General features: G+C 45.5%; 1 protein-coding gene across 1 annotated transcript in view; it reads left to right on the plus strand.

Moving 5' to 3' along the window:
* The window catches only part of RGS21 (regulator of G protein signaling 21), a 261,900-nt gene that overhangs the window by 53,853 nt on the left and 183,192 nt on the right, over positions 1–24,855 (plus strand). The window contains exon 2 of the mRNA XM_075322101.1: positions 21,056–21,222. Within this exon, the coding sequence (XP_075178216.1) occupies positions 21,056–21,222 (167 nt within the window). The remainder of the gene's footprint in view (positions 1–21,055; positions 21,223–24,855) is intronic.

Raw genomic sequence — 24,855 nt, forward strand, 5'->3', positions numbered from 1 at the left:
TTTCTTCCTCTGACATCTCCCCCCAACCTCTTTCAACTGAAATTTGACCAAAGTCTCCCTCATCCGCTTAGACTTCCATGTCCATGGACAGTTCGACCTTCATTTCTTCATGTTCTCCTGCACCTTCCTCAACATTTTGCCTGCTACCACGTGCCCTTGTTGATACCTGTCCCCCATGGTCCCATGCCTGCCGCCTTGGTGATGATGAACATCTGGACCTTGGTGATGTTGTTGTCCCTTGCGCATATGAATCCTCCTGTACTTCCTCCCCTTCCTGTTGTCCCACCCCCTGACTCCGAATAGTGTTTAGCATGTGCTCTAGCATGTAAATGACTGGAATTGTCATGCTGATAATGGCATTGTCAGCGCTAAACACATTCGTCGCCATGTCGAAACTGTGCAGAAGGGTGCATAGGTCCTTGATCTGAGACCACTTCATGAGGGTGATCTGCCCCACCTCTGCATCTTGTTGGCCCAGGCAATACGCCATGACGTATTGCACCAGGGCTCGGCGGTGCTGCCACAGTCGCTGTAACATGTGGAGAGTCTAATTCCAGCGTGTCAGCACATCGCATTTCAGGCGATGAACCGGCAGGCCGAAAGACTTCTGGAGCGATGCAAGTCGGTCAGCTGCGGCGGTTGAACGGCGGAAGTGAGCAGACAGTTTTCGTGCCCTGTTCAGAAGGCCATCTAGGCCGGGATAGTGTGTTAAAAATTGCTGGACAACAAGGTTCAACACGTGAGCCATACAAGGTATGTGTGTCACCTTGCCCAGGCGAATGCCGCATCCAGGTTTGCAGCATTGTCGCACACAGCCTTACCTGGCTGCAGGTTGGGTGGAGACAACCATTTACCAAACTCAGTCTCCAGAGCTGCCCACAACTCAGCGGCTGTGTGACTCTTATTTCCAAGACATTTCAAGATAAAGACCGCCTGATGCCGTTGCGCTCTGCTGCCAGCATAGTAATGAGGTGTGCGTGATTCCTTCTGCGCAGTTACAATGCTGGTGGCCTGACCAGGCAGTTTTGGGGCGGAGGTGGAGGACCCAGACGGGGTTGAGGAGGCAGAAGCAGTGGAGGAACTTGGACAGACAGAGGATTGATGCCCAAGTCGTGGGGACGGCAAGACTTGTGCAGCAGACCCTTCACCATCTATCACCATAGTTACCCAGTGCCCAGTCAGCGACATGTAACGTCCCTGTCCATGCTTACTGGTCCAAGTATCGGTGGTGAAATGCACCTGTTCACACACAGAGTTTCTTAAGGAAGCGGTGATGTTGTGTGCGACATGCTGGTGTAGCGCAGGCACACCTTTCTTAGAGAAGTAGTGGTGACTGGGCATCTGGTACTGGGGCACAGCGACAGACATAAGGTTTCGAAAATCCTGTGTGTCCACCAGGCGGAAAGGCAGCATTTCTGTAGCCAAGAGCTTACAGAGGGATAAAGTCACCCTCTTAGCTTTGTCATGGGTCGGAGGAAATGACCTTTTATTTGTCCACATCTGAGGGACAGAGATCTGGCTGCTGTGTGTAGACGGTGGTGAGTAGTGTGTCCCTGGAAAAATGCAGGTTTGTGAGGAAAGTGCAGTCGCAGACATGATGTTGCCTTCATCCAACGTTGGTGCTGTCGATGTCTGATAGGGCTGTACACCCGCACTTGTTTCACCTTCCAAACCAACTGACGACCTACCAAGCAAACTGCCTGTTGCGATTACAGTGGGGGAAGTTCTGCGTGGAAAACCAGGTGTGACAGCTGTCCCCACAGTCCTAGAAGATGAAAAGCGCACGGATGCACTGGAAGGGGCAGGCAGTGGATGGTCCACTCCACTAGGCCACATTGCAGCATGGTAAGCTTCCCACTGGGACATATGATATTTATTCATGTGACGATTCATGGAAGAAGTTGTCAAACTGCTGAGGTTTTTGCCTCTACTTACAGATTCCCGACAAATTTTACAGATCACATGATTTGGGTGATCCTTTGCAAGGTCAAAAAAGGACCAGGCTAGGCAAGGCTTACAGGACATGCGACCTGCTGAGCCACCCCGACTAGTGCTCAGAGGCAGAGTGGCTGAGGATGCAGTTGTAGACGTGCTACCAGTACTCCTCCTCTGTCCAGGAAGGCGCAAGGTAACTTCGTCGTCAGTTGCATCCTCCTCCACCGCCTCTGTTGACCTCCTCGAGTGCCTGACTGTGGGTTGACAGTAGGTGGGATCTAGAACTTCCTCATCAAGAGTTGTGTTTGCACTCCCCTCACCCTCAGACCGAGCCTCTTCCTGCCCTGACCAAATATTTAAGTTGTCATCCCAATCTGGTATCTGCGTCTCATCGTCATCAGTATGTTCCTCATTGTCTCTACCAACAGGTGTTACAGTTTGTGAATAAGGGTCAACATAATGCTCAGAAACTTGGTTATCACGGCCTGAATCTGAGTCACAAAGGTTCTGGGCATCACTGCAGACCATTTCCTGGTCTGTACTCACTGTATCTTGGGAGCATACCTCTGATTCCAAGGCTATAGTGTGACTGAACAGCTCTGCAGACTCAGCCATCTCTGTTCCACCATACTGTGCAGGGCGGATGGAGACTTGAGAGCTGGGAGAAAGCAAGTGTGACAACTCAAAAGACTGGTTTTTTTTGGATGCGGTAGATGAGGTGGAGGAGAGGGCACTTGTTGGAGCACTTAAGATCCATTCAAGCATGTGCTTTTTTTGTGCATCATCTACCTTTGTTACAGTTGTTCGAGTCCGTAAAAAGGGAGCACATTGGATTGTCCACGGAAAGTAGTAGACATCTTACTTTTTCTGGAAGATGGCCTATCTTCAGCAGATGTTAATGTAGCTTTGCCACCTTCCCCACGGACAAAAACTTTTTTTCCTTTTCCAACACGCCTGTTTCCCTTTCCACCAGCATCTGTCATTTTGCCACTCATTTTGATAGCGACAAGATTGTCCACTTAAAATGTGGTAGTAAAAATTGAGAGGTGGTGTAGATTGCAGAGGTGGTCTATCTTTATTGACAGATGAAGAAACAACACTGACTATCCCTGACAATGCAACTATGGCCCTTAAACTGGCAGCACAGTTTGCAATTATAATAGCTTAGTAAAAATGTGCAGGAGGGTGCAATGCAGAGGTGCTGAAAATTGCTTGGCACAAGTGGGACAGTAATGGAGTCCAACAGCCACTTTTTGGATGCCACTAAGTTTCCTCAGTGTTTGCTATTATAATGGCTTAGTAAAAATGAGCAGGAGGGTGCAATACAGAAGTGCTGTAAATTGTTTGGCACCAGTGGGACACTAATGAAGACCAACAGCCACTTTTTGGATGCCACTAAGTTTCCTTAGTGTTTGCTATTATAATGGCTTAGTAACAATGAGCAGGAGGGTACAATGCAGAGGTGCTGGAAATTGCTTGGCACCAGTGGGACACTAATTAAGTCCAACAGCCACTTTTTGGATGCCACTAAGTTTCCTCAGTCTTTGCTATTATAATGGCTTTGTAAAAATGAGCTTAAGGGTGCAATGCAGAGGTGCTGGAAATTGCTTGGCACCAGTGGGACACTACTGGAGTCCAACAGCCACTTTTAGGATGCCACTAAGTTTCCTCAGTCTTTGCTATTATAATGGCTTAGTAAAAATCAGCTTGAGGGTGCAATGCAGAGGTGCTGGAAATTGCTTGGCACCAGTGGGAAACTAATGAAGTCCAACAGCCACTTTTTGGATGCCACTAAGTTTCCTCAGTGTTTGCTATTATAATGACTTAGTAAAAATGAGCTTGAGGGTGCAATGCAGAGGTGCTGTAAATTATTTGGCACCAGTGGGGCACTAATGAAGTCCAACAGCCACTTTATGGATACAACTAAGTTTCCTTAGTGTTTGCTATTATAAGGGCTCTTGTTTCCTCTCAGGTAGCTGGGACAAATCGGCCGGTTGTGAGAGTAAGCTTAACACACCAAGACAAGACAAGTCCGTAGTGTATCAAATAACTCTGTCTTTAATAGAATCGGAAGGTTTCTTATACCTTTCAAGCTGATTACGCAATATGAGACATGTGATATGGTTACACAACTTTAGATAGATACCAAATATAGTCATTTTTAGGCTCCAAGGAAGACATTACCACATATGGAAGGATAATGTCTCAAAGCCAAAAGAGATATAGTTTATCATAACAAAAAAACGTTCAAGGGATGTGATCAATCAAACCTTGTAATACAAACTGCGTATGTCAAGAGGAGTATATAAACAAGAAAAGAATAACAATTCTAAGAGACTTAATGATAATCATAGCAAATAGCAGATGTGGAATAGAACATCAATTACTCATTCCTGGTTGCATAACCGATCAAAAACCCATATGTGCACGAATATAATGAACTTTGAACTCACTAAAAAAAGAGACAAAATGGCTTCTCTAACAGGTGCAATGCAGAGGTGCTGGAAATTGCTTGGCACCAGTGGGACACTAATGAAGTCCAACAGCCACTTTTTGGATGCCACTAAGTTTCCTCAGTCTTTGCTATTATAATGGCTTTGTAAAAATGAGCTTGAGGGTGCAATGCAGAGGTGCTGGAAATTGCTTGGCACCAGTGGGACATTAATGAAGTCCAACAGCCACTTTAGGATGCCACTACGTTTCCTCAGTCTTTGCTATTATGATGGCTTTGTAAAAATGAGCTTGAGGGTGCAATGCAGAGGTGCTGGAAATTGCTTGGCTCCAGTGGGACAGTAATGGAGTCCAACAGCCACTTTTAGGATGCCACTAAGTTTCCTCAGTGTTTGCTATCATAATGGCTTAGTAATAATGAGCTTGAGGGTGCAATGCAGAGGTGCTGTAAATTGTTTGGCACCAGTGGGACACTAATGAAGTCCAACAGCCACTTTTTGGATGCCACTAAGTTTCCTCAGTGTTTGCTATTATAATGGCTTAGTAAAAATGAGCAGGATGGTGTAATGCAGAGGTGATGGAAATTGCTTGGCACCAGTGGGACACTAATGGAGTCCAACAGCCACTTTTTGGATGCCACTAAGTTTCCTCAGTCTTTGCTATTATAATGGTTTTGTAAAAATGAGCTTGAGGGTGCAATGCAGAGGTGCTGGAAATTGTTTGGCACCAGTGGGACACTAATGGAGTCCAACAGCCACTTTTAGGATGCCACTAAGTTTCCTCAGTGTTTGCTATTATAATGGTTTAGTAAAAATGAGCTTGAGGGTGCAATGCAGAGGTGCTGGAAATTGCTTGGCACCAGTGGGACACTAATGATGTCCAACAGCCACTTTTTGGATGCCACTAAGTTTCCTCAGTGTTTGCTATTATAATGGCTTAGTAAAAATGAGCAGGATGGTGTAATGCAGAGGTGCTGGAAATTGCTTGGCACCAGTGGGACACTAATGGAGTCCAAGAGCCACTTTTAGGATGCCACTAACTGGCAGCACTATTTCAAATTAAAATGGCTTTGCAAAAATGTGCAGGAGGGGAGAATGCAGAGTTGGTGGGACTTGCTTGGCACAAGTGGAACAATAATGGAGTATAACAGCCACTTTTTGGATGCCACTAACTGGCAGCACTCTTTTAAATTAAAATGGCTTTGCAAAAATGTACAGGAGGGGAGAGTGTAGAGGTGGTGGGACTTGCTTGGCACAAGTGCCACAATAATGTAGGACAGCAGCCACTCTTTGGATGGCACTAACTGGCATCACTCTGCAATTAAAATGGCTTTGCTAAAAAGGGCAGGAGGGTACAGTGGCCGGGTTGTGGGTCAGAGTATAGGAAAGGAAGCCTCACTTTCTATCCCTCCTAATGGAGAAATGCAGCAAGGAAGTCCCTGAGCTTAGCTACACAGACGCTGTTATCTGTAGCTGTAAAAAGCGTTTCCACGGACCTGACTGTCACCTATGGCTCTGAGCCAGCTGTAATTAGCTCTTAAAAGGGCTGAAATAAAATTCTGCCCCTAATCTGTAGAATGCTGTGTGTATAGCGTACACAGCAGGATCAGCGACAGGAGTTGCGTGAGAGGTGACTGACACCCAGACGCAGAAGGTAGATAATGCCGTGCTGGAACAAAATGTCCGTTTTTATAATGCAAGGACATGTGACATGGACAGCCTATGACACATGCCCTTGCTTCTCTGGCAAAAAGTCCACTTAGCTGTGTGGGTGTCTGGGATTGGCTGACATGCTGACCCACCCCACTACACACGCGCTTAGGGAAGGAAGAAAAAAAAAATGGCGATTGCCATTATCCCAGCAGCAGTGATCTGAACGCGCAGCCCCCGCACACTATACGCTGAAATTTCATAATAGTGTGAGTCACAGAGTGACTTACACTATTACAGTGAAAAGCCAGCTAGTAATTAGCTAGGCCTTTTGCTGATAGAACCGTTCTCGAACGTAACTCGAGCTAACGAACTTTTAGCAAAAAGTTCGAGTTCTAGTTCGATCTAGAACACCCCCCAAAATCACTCGAACCGCAAACTGGAGAATCACGAACCGCGCTCAACTCTAGTCACTAAGTGGCCGGCCAATAGAAGCGGAGGGGCGGAGATGAGCGGGACGTAACATCCCACCCACCTCCTTCATTCCTTCTTTTCCGGTGGACGTTGGTAAGGAGATGTTCATCGTTCCTGTGGTGTCACACATAGCAATGTGTGGTGCCGCAGGAACGACGAATAACATCACTACTCACTAGACAACGATATTTGGTTTTTGGACGACCTCTCCAACACCAACGATTTTTACTAATTTTGCGATCGTAGAAGGTCGTTCGTACATGTCACACCCTGCGATGTCGAAAACGACGCCGGATGTGCGTCACAAACACCGTGACCCCGACGATAAATCGTTAGCGATATCGCAGCGTGTAAAGTCCCCTTAAGTTTTATTTAATCCTTGGAGTATGAGCTGGATCCTTCCTCCCATTTCCTGTTTCATGTTACCATACGGCTGGCTGCCGAGAACCAGGATATTAATTTCATTTGGAGGACTTACAAAGACTTGCTCCTGCAGCAGTGAGCAGTTTTTTCCCTTTTTTTGAGTACAAGAAGGAAAATAGGCATGAGGCCAAATGGGAAGGACACTACCAAGTCAGGATAGCTGAAAGATCTTCATGGATACATTTATCACACTGTAAATTAGTGAAGGGTCCAGAAGGCAGAGTAGGGACAGGAAGGAAAGCAGCCCAACCGCCTGTCACTTAAAACCAAAATCCAGCTACAAAGGTGGCTCTATAAAAGGGAGAGTACGTCTTAAACCCAGTAGAAGAAATCCAATTCCCCTTTTCTGGTGGCAGAGGGCTGGAGAGGACCTCAAAAGAATAGGGTCAACATAAAACAAGGACCTTAGGTAACTTAGTGAGAAGATCCATTAAAAGTTTACCAAAGTTATAAATATCCTAGTTATAGGAGTTATGATTAGAGATGAGCGAACCGGTCGCGGTTCGGCTTGAGGTCGGTTCGCCGAACGGAGCTCCCGTTCGAGTTCGGTTCATCGAACGTTCAACGAACCAAACTCGAACTGCATAGGAAACAATGGCAGACAATCACAAACACATAAAAACACCTAGAAAACACCCTCAAAGGTGTCCAAAAGGTGATAAACAACTCACAACACAACACAAACACATGGGAAAGTGACAAGGACATATACTCATGCGAAAACAAAACAGCTGGACAAGGAAAAAGAGGAGGAGACACAGATATATGAGTATATGCAAGGAAACATCGATGCCATTACTGTGCAACTTGAGCCCTGCTCATTTTAGGCTTCCAATCTGGATAAATTGCCTGAGCTCGACACGTACGCCTTGGGGATCTTGTCGTGTCCTGCAGCCAGCGTTCTCTCGGAACCTGTCTTCAGTGCTGCTGGGGGTCTGCTGGCAGATAAGCACACGTGTCTGTCCACTGACAATGTGGACATGGCTCTCAGAGGACTTTTCTTCCCCTGGGTCAGCCAGGGGACGGGAAAGGCACGTGTATTTTTGAGAGTGCTTCATGCAAAGCATCTTTTTCATCTTGAAAATTGGGTCAACTGATGCCAGTCAAGTGGGGTGTGTGTGGCCCAATTAGTGGAAACGAGGGAGACTGTGGTTGGAGTCCCCTCGCTGTGTTTCTAAAAGAACCAAAATGAACAAATCATGGCTCTCAGAGGACTTTTCTTCCCCTGGGTCAGCCAGGGGACGGAAAAGGCACGCGTATTTTTGAGAGTGCTTCATGCAAAGCATCTTTTTCATTTTGAAAATTGGGTCAACTGATGCCAGTCAAGTGGGGTGTGTGTGGCCCAAGTAGTGGCAACGAGGGAGACTGTGGTTGGAGTCCCCTCGCTGTGTTTCTAAAAGAACCAAGATGAACAAGTCATGGCTCTCAGAGGACTTTTCTTCCCCTGGGTCAGCCAGGGGACGGGAAAGGCACGCATATTTTTGAGAGTGCTTCATGCAAAGCATCTTTTTCTTTTTCAAAAGGGGGGTCAACTGATGCCAGTCAAGTGGGGTGTGTGTGGCCCAGTTAGTGGAAACGAGGGAGACTGTGGTTGGAGTCCCCTCGCTGTGTTTTACATGCTTTTAGAAGGGCATGACATGGCTTGGAGGTTGACTTTCAGCATCTGCAAACTGTTGGCTACCAAAATACTGCCTTTCCAACCTTTTTAACCGAGGATTTTCGAGACCTTATGCCCATCGCAGTGCCCCAAGAGCCGATGCCCAGGCGCCACTCCTTCTCCAACAAAGGCGTGCACGCGCTACACCAGCATGTCGCACTAAACATCACTGATTCCTTGAGAAACTCTGTGTGACAGGGTGCATTTCACCACAGATAATTGGCCCAGTAAGCATGGACAGGGGCGTTACATGTCGCTGACTGGGCAATGGGTTACTGTGGGGAGAGATGGAGAAGGGTCTGCTGTACAAGTCTTGCCGTCCCCACGAGTTGTGTCAATCCTTCTGTATGTAGAAGTTAATACACTGCTTCTGCCTCTTCAACCTCGTGTGGGTCCTCCACCTTGGCCCAAACCCTGTGTGGTCAGGCCACCCTTCCTTGTAACTGCGAACAAGGAATACCACACACCTCCTTACTATGCTGGCAGCAGAGCTCAATACCATCAGGCGGTCAAAGGTTTACTTTGAAATGTATGGGAAATGTGAGTCACACCGCTGAGAAGTTGTGGACGATTAGCTCTGGAGACCGAGTTTCATCAATGGTTGTCTCCACTCAACCAGCAGCCAGGGAAGGCCGGGTGCGACAAGGATGCAAACCTGGGTGCGGCCCTTTGATGTGACAATGTGACACACGTGCCTTGTGTGGCTCACGTGTTGAACCTGGTTGTCCAGCAATTTTTAAAGCACTATCCTGGCCCACATGGCCTTCTGCAAAGAGCACGGTGTAACGCCTTCCTTGATCCACACACTCAGATGGGCTGTAAATGATAGGTTAGAGGGAAGCCACTCACCAAGCAGGACCCCTAGAACCCTGAAACCCTTTAACCCCTATACAGGGATTAGGAATTACACAGGGCCCAAGGTGATCAATACCTGTGGAAGGCTGCAGTTCCAGAGAATAGTAGTCAGGCAGGGTCAAAACATTAATTGAGGAACAGGAACAGAATGGGACGGCCAGGACTTAATCAGAAAACAAGCAGAGGTGAAATGCGGATCGGCCAACAAGGTGCATAAACAGCAACCAGGAAAAGTAGTCAGGTAAGAAGCACACAAAATCATAAAACTGAACTGGGGGTAAAAGTAACCAGAGGTTCATAGCTATGTCTGGCAGTGGTCTGCAGACAGGATGGGCATAAAAAAGGGTGTGGTGTCTTCCCATTGGTTGTAGCTGAATGATGGTACTTCATCTGTGAGATACCCACCAGCTACATTCAGCCAGAGATTCTGCATCTGTCAAGGTAATGCAGCCCAGTGGGTGAGCATAACCTGCGTCCACCTGCGCCACTGGCATCGACTCCTCTCCCATCATCAGCACTATGCATGAAAGGAACACGTTGTCACCTGGCGACCGGAGTACAAATTGACGGAGCGGACTCCGTTGGTGACTTAACAGCCGTGTGCGGCAATGATGCAAACCTGGCTGCGGGCCATCGTCAGGGCAATGTGACACACGTGCCTTGTATGGCTCACGTGTTGAACCTAATTCTCCAGCAATTTTTAAAACACCATCCCGGCCTACATGGCCTTGTGCAGCGGGAACGCTCGCTATGTGCTCACTTCCATCGTGCGCACACAGCAGCTCAACAACTTTCGTCGCTACAGAAGTCTTTAGGTCTGGTGGTTAAACGCCTGAAATGCGATGTGCCGACACGCAGGAATTTGAATCTGCACATGTTGCAGCGTTTGTGGCAGCACCGCCGAACCCTGCTGCAATACGTTATGACATATAGCCTGGGATAACTTGATCCAGAGGTGGTGCAGATCACGCTGCTGGAGTGGTGTCAGATCAAGGACCTATGCACCCTTCTACACAGTTTACAAATGTCGACGAAGATGTTTAGCACTGGCGATGCCATTCTCAGCATGACAATTCTGGTCATCTACATGATGGAGCACACTGTAATTATTATTCGGAGTCAGGTGTTGGGACAAGAGGAAGGGGAGGAAGTACAGGAGGAGTCATATGCGGAAGGGATAACAAGATCTACGAGGTCCAGATGGTCAGTGGCACCTAGGTGGCAGTCAAGGTGAGGGAGAGGGATTAACAAGGGCGCATAGTATCAGCAAAAAGTGTTGAGGAAGGTGCAGGAGCCCATGAAGAAATGGAGGACGAACTGGCGATGGGAATGGAAGACTCAGCAGATGAGTGAGAGCTTGCTCACATTTCGGTTGTGCGAGGTTATGGGGAGAGGGCAGAGGAAGGAGGCACGATTCTCACCTCTCTGCCACCAACACACCAAGGACTTGGTCCTCCTGGATGCACAAGACACATGAGCGCCTTCTTGCTGCACTACCTACAACATGACCCTCGGATTGTACGAATTCGAAGTAATCCTGACTAGTGGGTTGCCACACTGTTAGATCCCCGGTACAAGACAAAATTTGGCGAAATAATTCCTGCTATAGAAATGGACGCACGTATACAGGAGTATCTGCAGAAGGTGGTACGCAATCTTAGATCTGCTTTTCCACTAAACACCAGTGCTGCTCAGAGTGAATCTCAACGCTTTGTCATGGATAGGAGGAAATGGTCTTTTACTTGTCCACATCTGAGGGACCGAGGGCTGGCTGCTGTGCTGAGATGGCGTTGAGTACGGTGTCCCTGCAGAGTTGCACTTTTGGTCATATACCAAAATGAGTTGAAAAAGGACAGATGCTGGTGGAAAGGGGAACAGGTGTGTTGGAAAGGGGAAACAAGTTTTGGTCCGTGGATTTGGTGGTTAAGCAACAGTAACATTTGCTGAAGAAACACCATCTGTTACAGTGGGACTGGCAGATTTGGATAAGGTGGTATATACTATGTTACCGCTATATAACGAAAATTAATAAGAAAAGAAAGAGAAAGGTATATATCCCCATCAGCAGTCAGTGTCCACCGTGCTCCCAGATGGAAAAGGAGAGGTTGGCAACTGGAAGGTTTGGTGGAGGATACAGAGCTGTGTGGCTATGAAACTAATAGTAGCCTGAACCGAGTTAGACGCCATTCGGATCTGGAGACTGGGAGCACTGTTAGCGTCACAGGGTCCACATGCCCACCCAGCCCAGGAACTCCCTGTTAACAACACAGGGGCCATTGAGTACGCTGACCGTGTGTGTAGGGGCCACACCTGTGGACAGCAGGTGCATCAGCAGCAGCAGGCCTGTTAATGCCACTGGGCTGCACAAGCAGGACTGGTAGGACAGGAGCTGGTCTTAACCGTTCTGCGTTACCAACTGTGGTGGTGGCCTGCATCGACACCCTATCCCTGCCTACCTCTGGCCTAAAGCCGCAATGGGTTCAACACATGGAGGTGTGCATTTTCGGAGCATAATAGAAGACTGCGCACCTCCTTGTTGGCTCCAGCCCCTTTTATAACCTGGGTCCGCCCCAAACCAGGGTGAACCACAATGCACCTCCTGGAGACAGAAGCAGAGTGACACGTCATGAGTGGCATAACTAGCGTCCTATTTGGAACCGCAACTTCAATGATGACCTCATGGCTGCCATGACCCAAACACCTCACCAGTCATCGTCTGACCATCAATAATGCGCTGACAAGTCATAGGGGCGGGCCTCTGCAAGCCATTTGGGAGTGGCCTTTCCACATTGTCAGGACACCTGATGCCCTGTGGTCTATATGGGCCCCCCACATCAGGGGCAGGGCCAAAGAGTTCATTACCGGACCTAGTCTCTGATGCAGTAAGTGCCTGAGCATGCTCAGTAGCATGAAATACAGTCTCTGAAAAAAGACTATCAGCTTTAGCATGGTGTCTAGGCACAAAACAGGACTTAGACCCGGCATGGAATGCAAGTACCTGTGCAAAGAGGCTTTTCGCACTAAGTGTGGGAGCATGCGCTGTATCCCGAAATGAAGACTTAGCCTCAGCAATGGCACAGTCAGGCAGAGCATACTCACTAGGCGAAACACTGTAGTTAGGCTGCGGCTGGGGTAAATCGGCACACGCATGCGTACTAGCTGCCTCTCCACACTTAGACGTGGAGGAGAAAGTAGCCAGCTGGACAACCCAAGGCACAGCCCTGAATGGCAGCTGACGCCTGGGCGCAAATGAAACCGCAGCAGGCTTCAGGTTACAGGTTTTGTAACAACAAATACCATCCAAAAGAACAGGTGTACTTCTTCCCATGGATAATCTGATATGATCCTTTTTTTCAAGGACACAACCATTGCTAACAAATGTAGATGAGGCCAAAACAGCAGCTGCTTCAATGGATCTCAAGTGCTCCATAAAGTGGCCTCTCCTTCACCCCAATTTCAAGATCCCAAATACTCCATTCCTCTGTGGTGTCAATCCAATCGCACTTGCTTCCTAACAGCTCTCAAGTTTCCACCAGCCCTGCTGAGTATGGGGTAACATAGATGGTTGAGTTTGCATAGCTGTTCAGTCGCACTATAGCCTGGGAATCAGAGGTCTGCTCCAAAGCTGCAATGAGTACAGACAAGGAAGTTATTATTATTTTTATCATTATTTTTATTAATATTGATTTATAGAGCACCATTGATTCCATGGTGCTGTACATGAGAAGGGGGTTACATACAGAATACATATACAAGTAACTATAGACAGACTGGTACAGAGGGAAGAGGGCCCTGCCCTTGCGGGATTACATTCTAAAGGATTTTTGGGAGGAGACAGTAGGAGTGGTTTAGGTTGAGCGTCAAGTACGTATTGTGGTGGTGTCATTGAAGGTTATAGTCATTTCTGAACAGATGAGTTTTCAGATTCAGTTTGAAGCTTGCGGGTGTAGCAGATAATCTGACGTGTTGAGGTAGCGAGTTCCATGAGACAGGGGAAATGATCTGCGCAGATGGCCAGAAGCTTTGTGAGTGGGATTCAGGCCCCGATGAAGAAGGTGCTGAGCCTAATCTACACCCTCATTTCCAAAAAGTAAATCCTTCTGGTGGAGACAATGGGGAACATGAAGAGGAGCACAGATACCTGATTGGAATGACAACTTTACTATTCGGTCAGGGCAGGAAGAGGTTGTCTCGGAGGACTCAGGACGAGGGGAATGAAAACACACAGGGTTATTGATGAGGTTGGAGACCACACTTACTGTCAAACCAAAGTCAGCCAGTCGATGAGGTCAGCAGAGGAGGTGGAGGAGGATGCTACTGACGACGAGGTTACGTTGCGTCTTCCTGGCCAGAGACAAAGTACTGGAAGCACGTCAACAACTGAATCCTGGACCACAACTTTGACTCTGAGCAGAAGTCGTGTTGGCTATGCAGGTCGCATGGGCTGTAAGCCTTGCCTAGCCTGTGAATTTTTGGACATCGCAAAGGATCACCCAAGTCATGGAATCTGTAAGATTTGTCAACAATCTGTAAGTAGAAGGCAAAAACTCACACCTTTGAGTAGTTCCTCCATGAAGTGTCACATGGATATGAATTGATAGCGTGAAGGTGTATTGCTCAGCTTTAGCCACTGTCAATGCAACATGCTAATTTGCCATTGCATGCATTGTTGCAGACTACACACAAGGGGCTGCTGTTATTTTGGATCTGCCTTTGTTTGGTCACTATAGCAATATCAAATTGCTCTTCGGGTGTGGACTTGGAGATGCTGTCTATGAACAGAAGGAAAAGCTAAAGGTGTGTGTTACAGCAAGGAGCCACCGCGGAAACACTTCGTTCAATTGTGAGGGGAGTCATGTTGTACTTTGATGATGAGCCCCGTAATGCCAGTGAGCAGCATCCTGTGCCACAGACCAACATTCTTACAGTGCTGTCTATACTGTTTACCGTGAGAGGAGCGTAAAGTCTGTATTTCTGGCAACTGGACATCAGAGTACCCGGGTACGGTAGGCTGTGCCCAGACAATAATGCGGGCACGCAACACTTTGTTTTATTAGCAAAACACATATCTGTTCTGGGTAGGCCGACTATTTATAAACAATAAGACTTGCTGCCTCTGCACTGTCAAATTGTCACGTACAGTTTAAATCATAGAGGGACAGCAACACATGTTTGCATTGACTGTTGCTTTTCAAGATTTCCATGACTGTGTTGCAGAGCTGTGTGGTTTGCATTCACACTGTTATCATCTGCATTATCTGTGAGGCTTCAGCTAACAAGGGTATTCAGGGGGGGTAATGTGTTTTGTCTATGTTTAGGTAGGTAACTTGGAAGCTCTTGTGATGCGCCACTGGTAAGTCGTGTTCGCACACACACACACACACACGCACAAACACACAATTACTGCTACACAGAGGGATTAGCAGGTAGTAGGCAACAGAATAGATTGTTCAATTATTTAAATTGTATGCATGGTTCTTATTGTTTCTTTTGGTAAAGTTAAACAATCATTTATCAACCCAACTGCCTAGAGTCCTTTTCCTGTTGCCTGGTTTTGCTGCATACTGGGGAGCCCACCTTGTACACGACTTAAAATGAAGCATAAGTCGCAATGTGAATTTCACCGTGCTACAATGCGGCCTAGCGTGCCTGTGCAACCACCGCCTGCCCCATCAAGTGCATCTGCGTGCTCTTCATCCTCTGTGACTGTGGAGACAGCAGTCACACATGGTTTTTCACACTGAACTTCCACTCCTTTACCCGCAACAGGGAGTGTGATTGGCAGGTCATCACTTGTTTTGGAAGTGGAAACAGAAGGTATTGTTGAGCTGTCAGACATCGAGAGAACCATCATTGGATGCAGGCTACATTATATCCACGCCTGCACCTTCGTCACAGATTGGCTGGACTACCTGCAGTTAATAATTGCATTCCAGAAATGGAAAGGAGTGTAGAATGCACATGTGTTGTACCTTGCTTGGCAGCAAAGGAACACTAACTTAGTATTCCAGAAAATTTTAGGATGGCAGAAAAAGAGTCAGCTCTTTGGGCAAATTAAATAGCGTGGCAAAAGTGTACAGATGGGTACAGGGGCTGTGTTCTGTGGGTACCAGGACAGTAAAAGAAGCCTCACTTTCTATCCCTCCTAATGATCAAATGCAGCAAGGAATTCCCTGAGTTTGCTATAAAATTAGCATAGCTAAATGTGCATGAGGGTAGAATGCAGAGGTGCTTGAGATTGCTTGGCACAAGTGGCACAATAAAGGAGTCTAACAGCCAGTTCTATGATGCCACTAAATGGCAGTATTTTTTGCTATCATTATAGCTTATTAAAAACAGAGCAGGAGGGTGTCCTGCACAGGTGCTGCACATAGATTTGCACCAGTGGGGCACTAATGGAGTACAACAGCCACTTCTTGTATGCCACTAAGTTTACTCAATTTTTGGTATTATAATGTCTTAGTAAGTAACAATGAGTTTGAGTGTGCAATGCAGGCAGACGTGCTGCAAAAATCTGTGCACTACTGGGACTATACAGAAGTCCAATAGCCACGTTTAGGATGCCACTAGGTTCACTGAGTGTTTGCTAGTATAATGGCTTAGTAACAATGAGTTTGAGTGTGCAATGCAGGCAGACGTGCTGCAAATATCTTTGCACTTGTGGGACGATACAGAAGTCCAACAGCCACGTTTAGGATGCCACTAGGTTCACTGAGTGTTTGCTAGTATAATGGCTTAGTAACAATGAGTTTGAGTGTGCAATGCAGGCAGACGTGCTGCAAATATCTTTGCACTAGTGGGACTATACAGAAGTCCAACAGCCACGTTTAGGATGCCACTAGGTTCACTGAGTGTTTGCTAGTATAATGGCTTAGTAACAATGAGTTTGAGTGTGCAATGCAGGCAGACGTGCTGCAAATATCTTTGCACTAGTGGGACTATACAGAAGTCCAACAGCCACGTTTAGGATGCCACTAGGTTCACTGAGTGTTTGCTAGTATAATGGCTTAGTAGCAATGAGTTTGAGTGTGCAATGCAGGCAGACGTGCTGCAAATATCTTTGCACTAGTGGGACTATACAGAAGTCCAATAGCCACGTTTAGGATGCCACTAGGTTCACTGAGTGTTTGCTAGTATAATGGCTTAGTAACAATGAGTTTGAGTGTGCAATGCAGGCAGACGTGCTGCAAATATCTTTGCACTTGTGGGACGATACAGAAGTCCAACAGCCACGTTTAGGATGCCACTAGGTTCACTGAGTGTTTGCTAGTATAATGGCTTAGTAACAATGAGTTTGAGTGTGCAATGCAGGCAGACGTGCTGCAAATATCTTTGCACTAGTGGGACTATGCAGAAGTCCAACAGCCACGTTTAGGATGCCACTAGGTTCACTGGGTGTTTGCTAGTATAATGGCTTAGTAACAATGAGTTTGAGTGTGCAATGCAGGCAGACGTGCTGCAAGTATCTTTGCACTAGTGGGACTATACAGAAGTCCAACAGCCACGTTTAGGATGCCACTAGGTTCACTGAGTGTTTGCTAGTATAATGGCTTAGTAACAATGAGTTTGAGTGTGCAATGCAGGCAGACGTGCTGCAAATATCTTTGCACTAGTGGGACTATACAGAAGTCCAACAGCCACGTTTAGGATGCCACTAGGTTCACTGAGTGTTTGCTAGTATAATGGCTTAGTAACAATGAGTTTGAGTGTGCAATGCAGGCAGACGTGCTGCAAATATCTTTGCACTAGTGGGACTATACAGAAGTCCAACAGCCACGTTTAGGATGCCACTAGGTTCACTGAGTGTTTGCTAGTATAATGGCTTAGTAGCAATGAGTTTGAGTGTGCAATGCAGGCAGACGTGCTGCAAATATCTTTGCACTAGTGGGACTATACAGAAGTCCAACAGCCACGTTTAGGATGCCACTAGATTCACTGAGTGTTTGCTAGTATAATGGCTTAGTAACAATGAGTTTGAGTGTGCAATACAGGCAGACGTGCTGCAAATATCTTTGCACTAGTGGGACGATACAGAAGTCCAACAGCCACGTTTAGGATGCCACTAGGTTCACTGAGTGTTTGCTAGTATAATGGCTTAGTAACAATGAGTTTGAGTGTGCAATGCAGGCAGACGTGCTGCAAATATCTTTGCACTAGTGGGACTATACAGAAGTCCAATAGCCACGTTTAGGATGACACTAAGTTCACTGAGTGTTTGCTAGTATAATGGCTTAGTTATAATAAGTTTGAGTGTGCAATGCAGGCAGAGGTGCTGCAAATATCTTTGCACTAGTGGGACAATACAGAAGTTCAAAAGCCACGTTTAGGATGACACTAAGTTCACTCAGTGTTTGCTAGTATAATGGCTTAGTAACAATGAGTTTGAGTGTGCAATGCAGGCAGACGTGCTGCAAATATCTTTGCACTAGTGGGACTATACAGAAGTCCAATAGCCACGTTTAGGATGACACTAGGTACACTCAGTGTTTGCTAGTATAATGGCTTAGTTATAATGAGTTGGAGTGTGCAGAGGGCAGGAGGGTACAGTGCCAGGGTTGTGGGGCTCTGGGTAGAGGAATGGAAGCCTGCCTTTCTATTCCCTCCTAATGGGGAAATGCAGCGAGGAAATCCCTGACCTTAGCTACACAGACGCTGTCATCTTGTGTAGCTGTTAAACTCTGTTTTCAGGACCTGTCACCTATGGCTCTGACCCTGCCGGTACGAGCCCTTAAAAGGACTGATAGAAAGTGCTCTCCCTAAGCTGTCCAGCGCTGTGTATGGAGCGCATACAGCAGTATTGGCAATAGGACTCAGGACGAAGCTGCGCCAGTGATGTCTGACACCAAGGACGCAGAAGGCAGATAATGGCGTGCTGGAGGAAAATGTCCGGTTTTATAATGCAGGGACATGTGACATGGACATCCTATCACACATGCCGTTGCTTCTCTGGCTAAAAGTCCACTTAGCTGTGTGTGTGTCTGGGATTGGCTGACATGCTGGCCCTCCCCACTACACGCGCGCGCTTAGGGAAGGAAGACAAGGAAAAAAAAAAAAATGGCGATCGCCATTATCCATACAGCAGTGATCTGAAGGCGCTGTTCCCGCACACTATACACTGAAATTTTATAATAGTGTGAGTCACAGAATGACTTACACTATTACAGCGGAAAGCCAGCTAGGAATTAGCTGTTTTTTTTTTTGCTGCTAGAACCGTTCTCGAACGTATCTAGAACTATCGAGCTTTTGCAAAAAAGCTCGAGTTCTAGTTCGATCTAGAACAGCCCCCAAAATCACTCGAGCCGCGAACTGGAGAACCACGGACTTAGAACCGCGCTCAACTCTAGTTATGATAACAGCGGGAGCCCTTAATGTGCAGTGGTCAGCCAATAAAAATAACATACGGGAGGTATACTAGGCGACTATCTCTGTGAAGCCATTCTTCTAAACCAACAAACTGGCATGATACCGGTCTGAGTTATAAACCTGTGAACATTACATGTTATAAAGGAGCAAAGGTTATTTGCTATGGGAGCCTATGTGTCCGGTACTGACCTAATAGATCATTTCTACATAGAAATAAAAGAAAGGGAATCTGATCAGATAGAGGATCAGGTAGTACAGCTCTATATGCCTGCAGAAGTGAAATATTTGGTCAACCTCTCCTATACAGATACCTTAGCCATGGAAACGGGGTGTACAGATAAAAACGAGTGGATGAAGTATACAGCTGGACAGACTAAAGATCCAACTGTATAGCTTGTACAAAACCTAGGCCACACCAAGGTACAGCCCCACTTAGATTAACAAACAAGGAGGGTACTCTTGGTCCGCAATGTATACTGCAATTGTTTAATGGTTCATTTAAACCTGTTGATTTCCAATGTAACACACTCTTGTTATTGTATCCCCTAGTGAGGAAAAGTGACATACCACCCTTGGTGGCCGCCTACCCTGGTAACTATACTTGTTTTGCTTGTTCAGGAACCAGTAAGTATGTGGGAGACTTGAGTAGGGGTTACTGCATGGAGACCCTCAACTTCACCCAGAATTATGGCAACTATTCATCATCATGGGTTAAGGAACTACATCGCAGCATGAACAGACCTATGGTGGTTGTGTGGATTAGGAAGATGAGGCCTAGACTCCCTGCAAACTGGATAGGGAGTTGTGCACTAGTTCAGATCCTGATGCTTTTACACCTGTTCGCAACAGACAATCTTTATTTTCTTAAGGATGCAATAGGCATGCATGAATGGCACAGATTTAATAGGTCTGCTCCAGGAGGTTGTTTCGACAACTGAGTCTACATCTATTCTATTGGAGTTCCTAGAGGAGTACCTGATGAGTTCAAGGCTAGAAACTAGGTGGCGGCAGGGTTTGAGTCACTCCTTTTCTGGTGAGCTACAGTTAGCAGGAATGTAGATTGGATAAATTATATATACTATAATCAGCAGTGGTTTGTAAATTATACTAGCGATGCTGTGACAGGTATTGCAGAACAATTAGGTCCCACTTCCTTAATGGCCTGGCAGAATAGAATGGCCTTAGATATGCTTCTTGCAGAAAAGGGAGGTGTATGTAAAATGTTTCATACTTATTGCTGTACTTTTATTCCCAACATCACATCCCCGGATTTGAGTACCACCAAGGCCCTGGGGGGGACTCACAGCCCTATCAGATAAACTAGCAGAGAACTCCAAAATCAACGATCCTTTCACCAAACTTCTGGATAAATGTTTCGGTAAATGGACTGGAGTCATCACTTCCCTATTGATGTCAGTCTCCGTGGTCGCAGCCATACTGGTGACTTGTGGATGTTGCTGTATTCCATGCCTAAAGTCCCTGTCACACACAGATCTGTGGTTGCAGTGAAATCATGGACATATTGCTCCATTTGTACACATCCACAAACCTGGCACTGATTGTCCACAAATTCACTGCAACCACAGATCTGTCGCAGATTTATCTCTGTGTGTGACAGGGCTTTTAGAGGACTCTTACAAGTACTTATAGACACTTCATTAACAAAGACTATGCATCAGCAAATAGCATTTCTGGGCAAAGATGAATATATGAACTCAGATATGTAAAGAAGACGTGTTCATGATGATATGTTCAGACAAAATCATACGAACATCCTCACATTGATGGACTTGAGCATATAATCAGATAAACATATGAGTTATATTGTTGTTATAAAAGGAGGGAAATGTCAGAGTAATTTGCTTTATAAGCTTAATAATCATATGTTTTATTATGCTTCATTTCTATTAGTGTGAAAGTGATTCAGCTTATATAGTCACGAGTTTTATCTGCAGAAAGTGTTTATTACTGACTATGCAATTTATGTTGATAACTACAAGTCTATTTTGTCTTGGAAAATGCCAAGGTCAGGTAACATTTGTGTGAGGGTATTTCCAAGTAACGCATATGTAAATGTCGTCGGATAACAACTGCCTATAAATGCTCTGGTCTGCATTGTATGTCAGACAATTTCATATTGTCTCCTTCAAAGCTTCGAAGCTTGAATAAGCTGTTTCAGATTACTTCGAATCACTGAGAGTTAATTTTCTAACAAATATAAATTCATTGCTATTTCTATTTTTTATAGATGGATTGACTGCTTTCAGAGATTTCTTGAAGTCAGAATTTAGTGATGAAAATATTGAATTTTGGTTGGCCTGTGAGGACTTCAAAAAAACTAAAATGTCCAGCCAACTGGTCATAAAAGCCAACAAAATATATTGTGAATATATTAAGACTGAGGCTCCACGAGAGGTAGTATACTGATTTATAGTGGTAAAATAAAATTTACAATATAAATACATTATACCAGTGTATAGTAATTATGATTAAAACACACAGGCACAAAAATATAGACAGTGCTCAGCATAAATGAGCACACCCCCTTTACAAAGTAGTATTTTAATCAACATTTCACTGAACACAAGAACAATTTTCATTTTCACAAAACTGAGTTTATGAGAACATTTGATTAACCCGTGACATGGAAAAAAAATTAATAATATATCTTTCATTACAAAATCTTCAGTTTTACTTAAATTAGTTGAACATACCCCATCATCAAAAACTACTACATCTAGTATTTTGTATGACCTCCAAGGGCAGGAAAAAGTCTTGTAGGCATGGAATGAACAAGTTGGAGACATTTTACAACATCCAAACATTTTCGATTATTCCGAATTAACTCTTTTAGAGCCTTTGATGCTGGGTTGGAGAATGCTACTTAACTTGTCTCTTCAGAATTCCCCATAGATGTTCGATTGGGTTCAGATCAGGAGACATATTTGGTTACTGAACCACTTTCACCCTGTTCTTTAGAAATGCAGTGTGTTGTGGAATATTGTTAAATTGGAAAAGTGCACGTCTACCTAGGCCGTGGAGTGAATGTAGCATTGTCTAGAGCAAGTCATCTGTGAGTTCATGATACCATCAATGAAATGTAGCTCCCCGACACCAGCAGCACTCATGCAGCCCCATATAAGAACAGCAAAATGTTTTACTGTAGGAACCATGTATTTTTATAAATCATATTTTTAAATGCATGGTGCCTACTGTTAAATATCCTTACCGTGTAAATATATTTAACCAGCTGTAGTACCCGGCGTTGCCAGGGATAGTAACTAATTGTCTCTTTGTCTCTCTACCGTTCTGCAACTCACCCTCTCTCCCACTCTCTTCCACGATCCCTGTGTCTGTCTCCCTCTATGTCTGTCTCCCTCTTTGTCTCCCTCTCTGTCTGTCTCCCTCTCTATCCGTCTCTCTCGTTTTCTCTCTCTCAGTCTCTCTCGTTTTCTCTCTCTTTCTCTTTGTCTGTTTCTCTCTGTCTCACTCTGTCTCTCTCTATCTCCCTTTGTCTCTATCTGTCTGACTCGGCCTCTGTCTCTCTCTGTCTCTCTCTCCACGAAAATCATGTTAACTGACACATAAGCTGTCTTATACTAAGAATGTCCTTCGTTGCCTGTAGCAAAATAGAAGCAGAGCTGTGATTGGTTGCTATAGACCACCTGATAAATATCCAATCCAACTGTCAAAACAGCCAATATATTACCTCACACATCCAAACAGTAAGGCCCTGTGCGCACTTGCCGGTTTTTGCTGCGGATTTCCTGCGGTTTTGCTACATGTTATGTTCATAACATCTCTGCAGTGATTCACCAGCAAAACCTATGGGGAAAAAAAATGCTGTGCGCACTATGCGGATTTTGACAGCTGCATGTTTTGCTGCGGGATTCCCACAGCAAAAACAATTGCCTGTCACTTCTTTTCGCACGTCGCTGCGGGATTTCACTCCATTGACTGCCCTGTAATCGTGAAATCCCACAGGGAATAACGCAGGCAGCAAATTCTGTGCGGTTCATTGCGTTTTCCTGCGTTATTCCCTCCGGTATTTCATGGTTTACCTGTGGTAATGTTCATCGCTGCCCTGCGGTTTGCAGGGAAGTGATGTCATTATGACAGGAAGAGGAAGCGGAGCAGAGAGTAAACACACACATCACAGACACAGACATAGAACACACACACATATCGCACTCACACACAGACATATAGAATGCACATACAAATCAAACGGACATATAGAAAAAAAAACACGAGGGCTCCGCTGTATTTTTACCATCCAGCCGAGGTAAGCACACAGCGGCGGCCCGGTATTCTCAGGCTGGGGAGGGTGAGGGCCAGGGTTAATGTCCCCCCCTCCCTCCCGCAGCCGAGAATATCAGCCCGCAGCTTCCCTGGGACTGTCGCATCCATTATGCGACAGTCCCGGAGTATCCCCGGCTCTTCTTGTTGCCGTGATGCAGTGGCAATCAGGGTAATATAAGGAGTTAATGGCGGCGGATCGCCGCCACTAAGTCCAGGCTTGATTATGTCTATGAGACAGCTGACATGATCAACCCATAAGTAAAGTGAAAAAACACACATACCGAAAAATCCTTTATTTTAAATAAAACACAAAAAAGCCCCTGGTTCACCCCTTTATTAACCCCCCTAAAACACACAGCTCTGGCGTAATCCACGTCCTCCGATACTTGCATCCAGCCGCGACTGACACACAGCGCTGAATGCAGCCTCGCAACGAGACAGCAGAGGTAACCACAAGTCATTTCCCACGGCCGGTAATGTGAACAACACATTACCGCTCGGGAGAAATGCAGCGTGTGCTCACAGGGACTCTATCTATCTATCTATCCCTCTATCTATCCTTCTATTTATTCTTCTATCTGTCTATTTATCTATTTATCTATTTATCTCTCTGCTATCTATCTCAGAAGGAAATTACTTTTTTTTTTTCTTTCTATGTGCTTTATTGCATTGAATGCATTAAAGCACATGTACCAACCCGCAATACCGCGGTAAAACCGCAGCAAACCGCATGTGGTTTTCGGGTGCGGTTTGCCGCGTTTTTTTTACCGCGGGTGCGGTAATCTTTCAGACCCTGCGGAATTTTCTTAAGAAAATTCCGTTTTCCAGTGCGCACAGGGCCTAAGTGTTTTCTTTTTTTGGAGAATAACTGTTAACTGTGGGGTTAAATTTTTCCCTCAAAACATAGTCTATGACATTCCCTGAGTCAAGTGAGGCGACTGTGCAGAATTTTGTGATTGTAAACGTGACTGCGCGGATGCCTTTGGCGGATACACACACACACACACACATAGCTTTATATATTAGATTTTTTACAAGATGTGTAACTTGAATGAAAATGTTCCAACAATATGTATAACAACCAAGCGGTTTATTGAAAGTTCTTCAAAAAAGATTATTGTAGCAAAATACAGAATATGTAATTAGTTACAAAAAATAGTTAATTTATTCATGAAGCTTGTTCTCACTCATTTTTTCCTTCTGTTCCTTTGTGAATGACTTGGCAGCCATTTATCTATAGTGTGAGATGCTGCATGTGTCCTCCCCTAGGTGTGCAGTAGACCTTTCAGTGAGTATCCCCCTGTATACCTGTATATGTCATGTGATGATATATATGTTTCACATGGCAGCTGTTATGTGCATTTATGGAGTTCTGGGCCTACAACATGATGTTAAGCATACAGAAATACATTTATAATGTCAGCAGATGTACGTGTACCCAGTACAGCGTTGAAGCAATGTACTAATGTTAGAAACCAACAATTTGATTTGACTTAATTAATATTTAACAAATTCCCCTTTTGAGTGCTAAACATTGATTAGATCCCTCCAAACTAGATAAATTAGGGTAATATAGCTTCTTTTTACTTCTTTGTTAAGGGCTCATTCTCATGACCGTTCCGTTTTTGCGGTCCCCAAAACATGGTCTGTTTTTTCACGGATGCATCCGTGTGGCATACATGTGACATCCGTTCCATTCCGAATACAGGCCGTGTGTCATCAGTCTGTCATCCATGTGCCTTCCGT

The sequence above is a fragment of the Anomaloglossus baeobatrachus genome, chromosome 8, assembly GCF_048569485.1.
Source record: "Anomaloglossus baeobatrachus isolate aAnoBae1 chromosome 8, aAnoBae1.hap1, whole genome shotgun sequence".
In the NCBI taxonomy this organism is placed as follows: Eukaryota; Metazoa; Chordata; class Amphibia; order Anura; family Aromobatidae; genus Anomaloglossus; species Anomaloglossus baeobatrachus.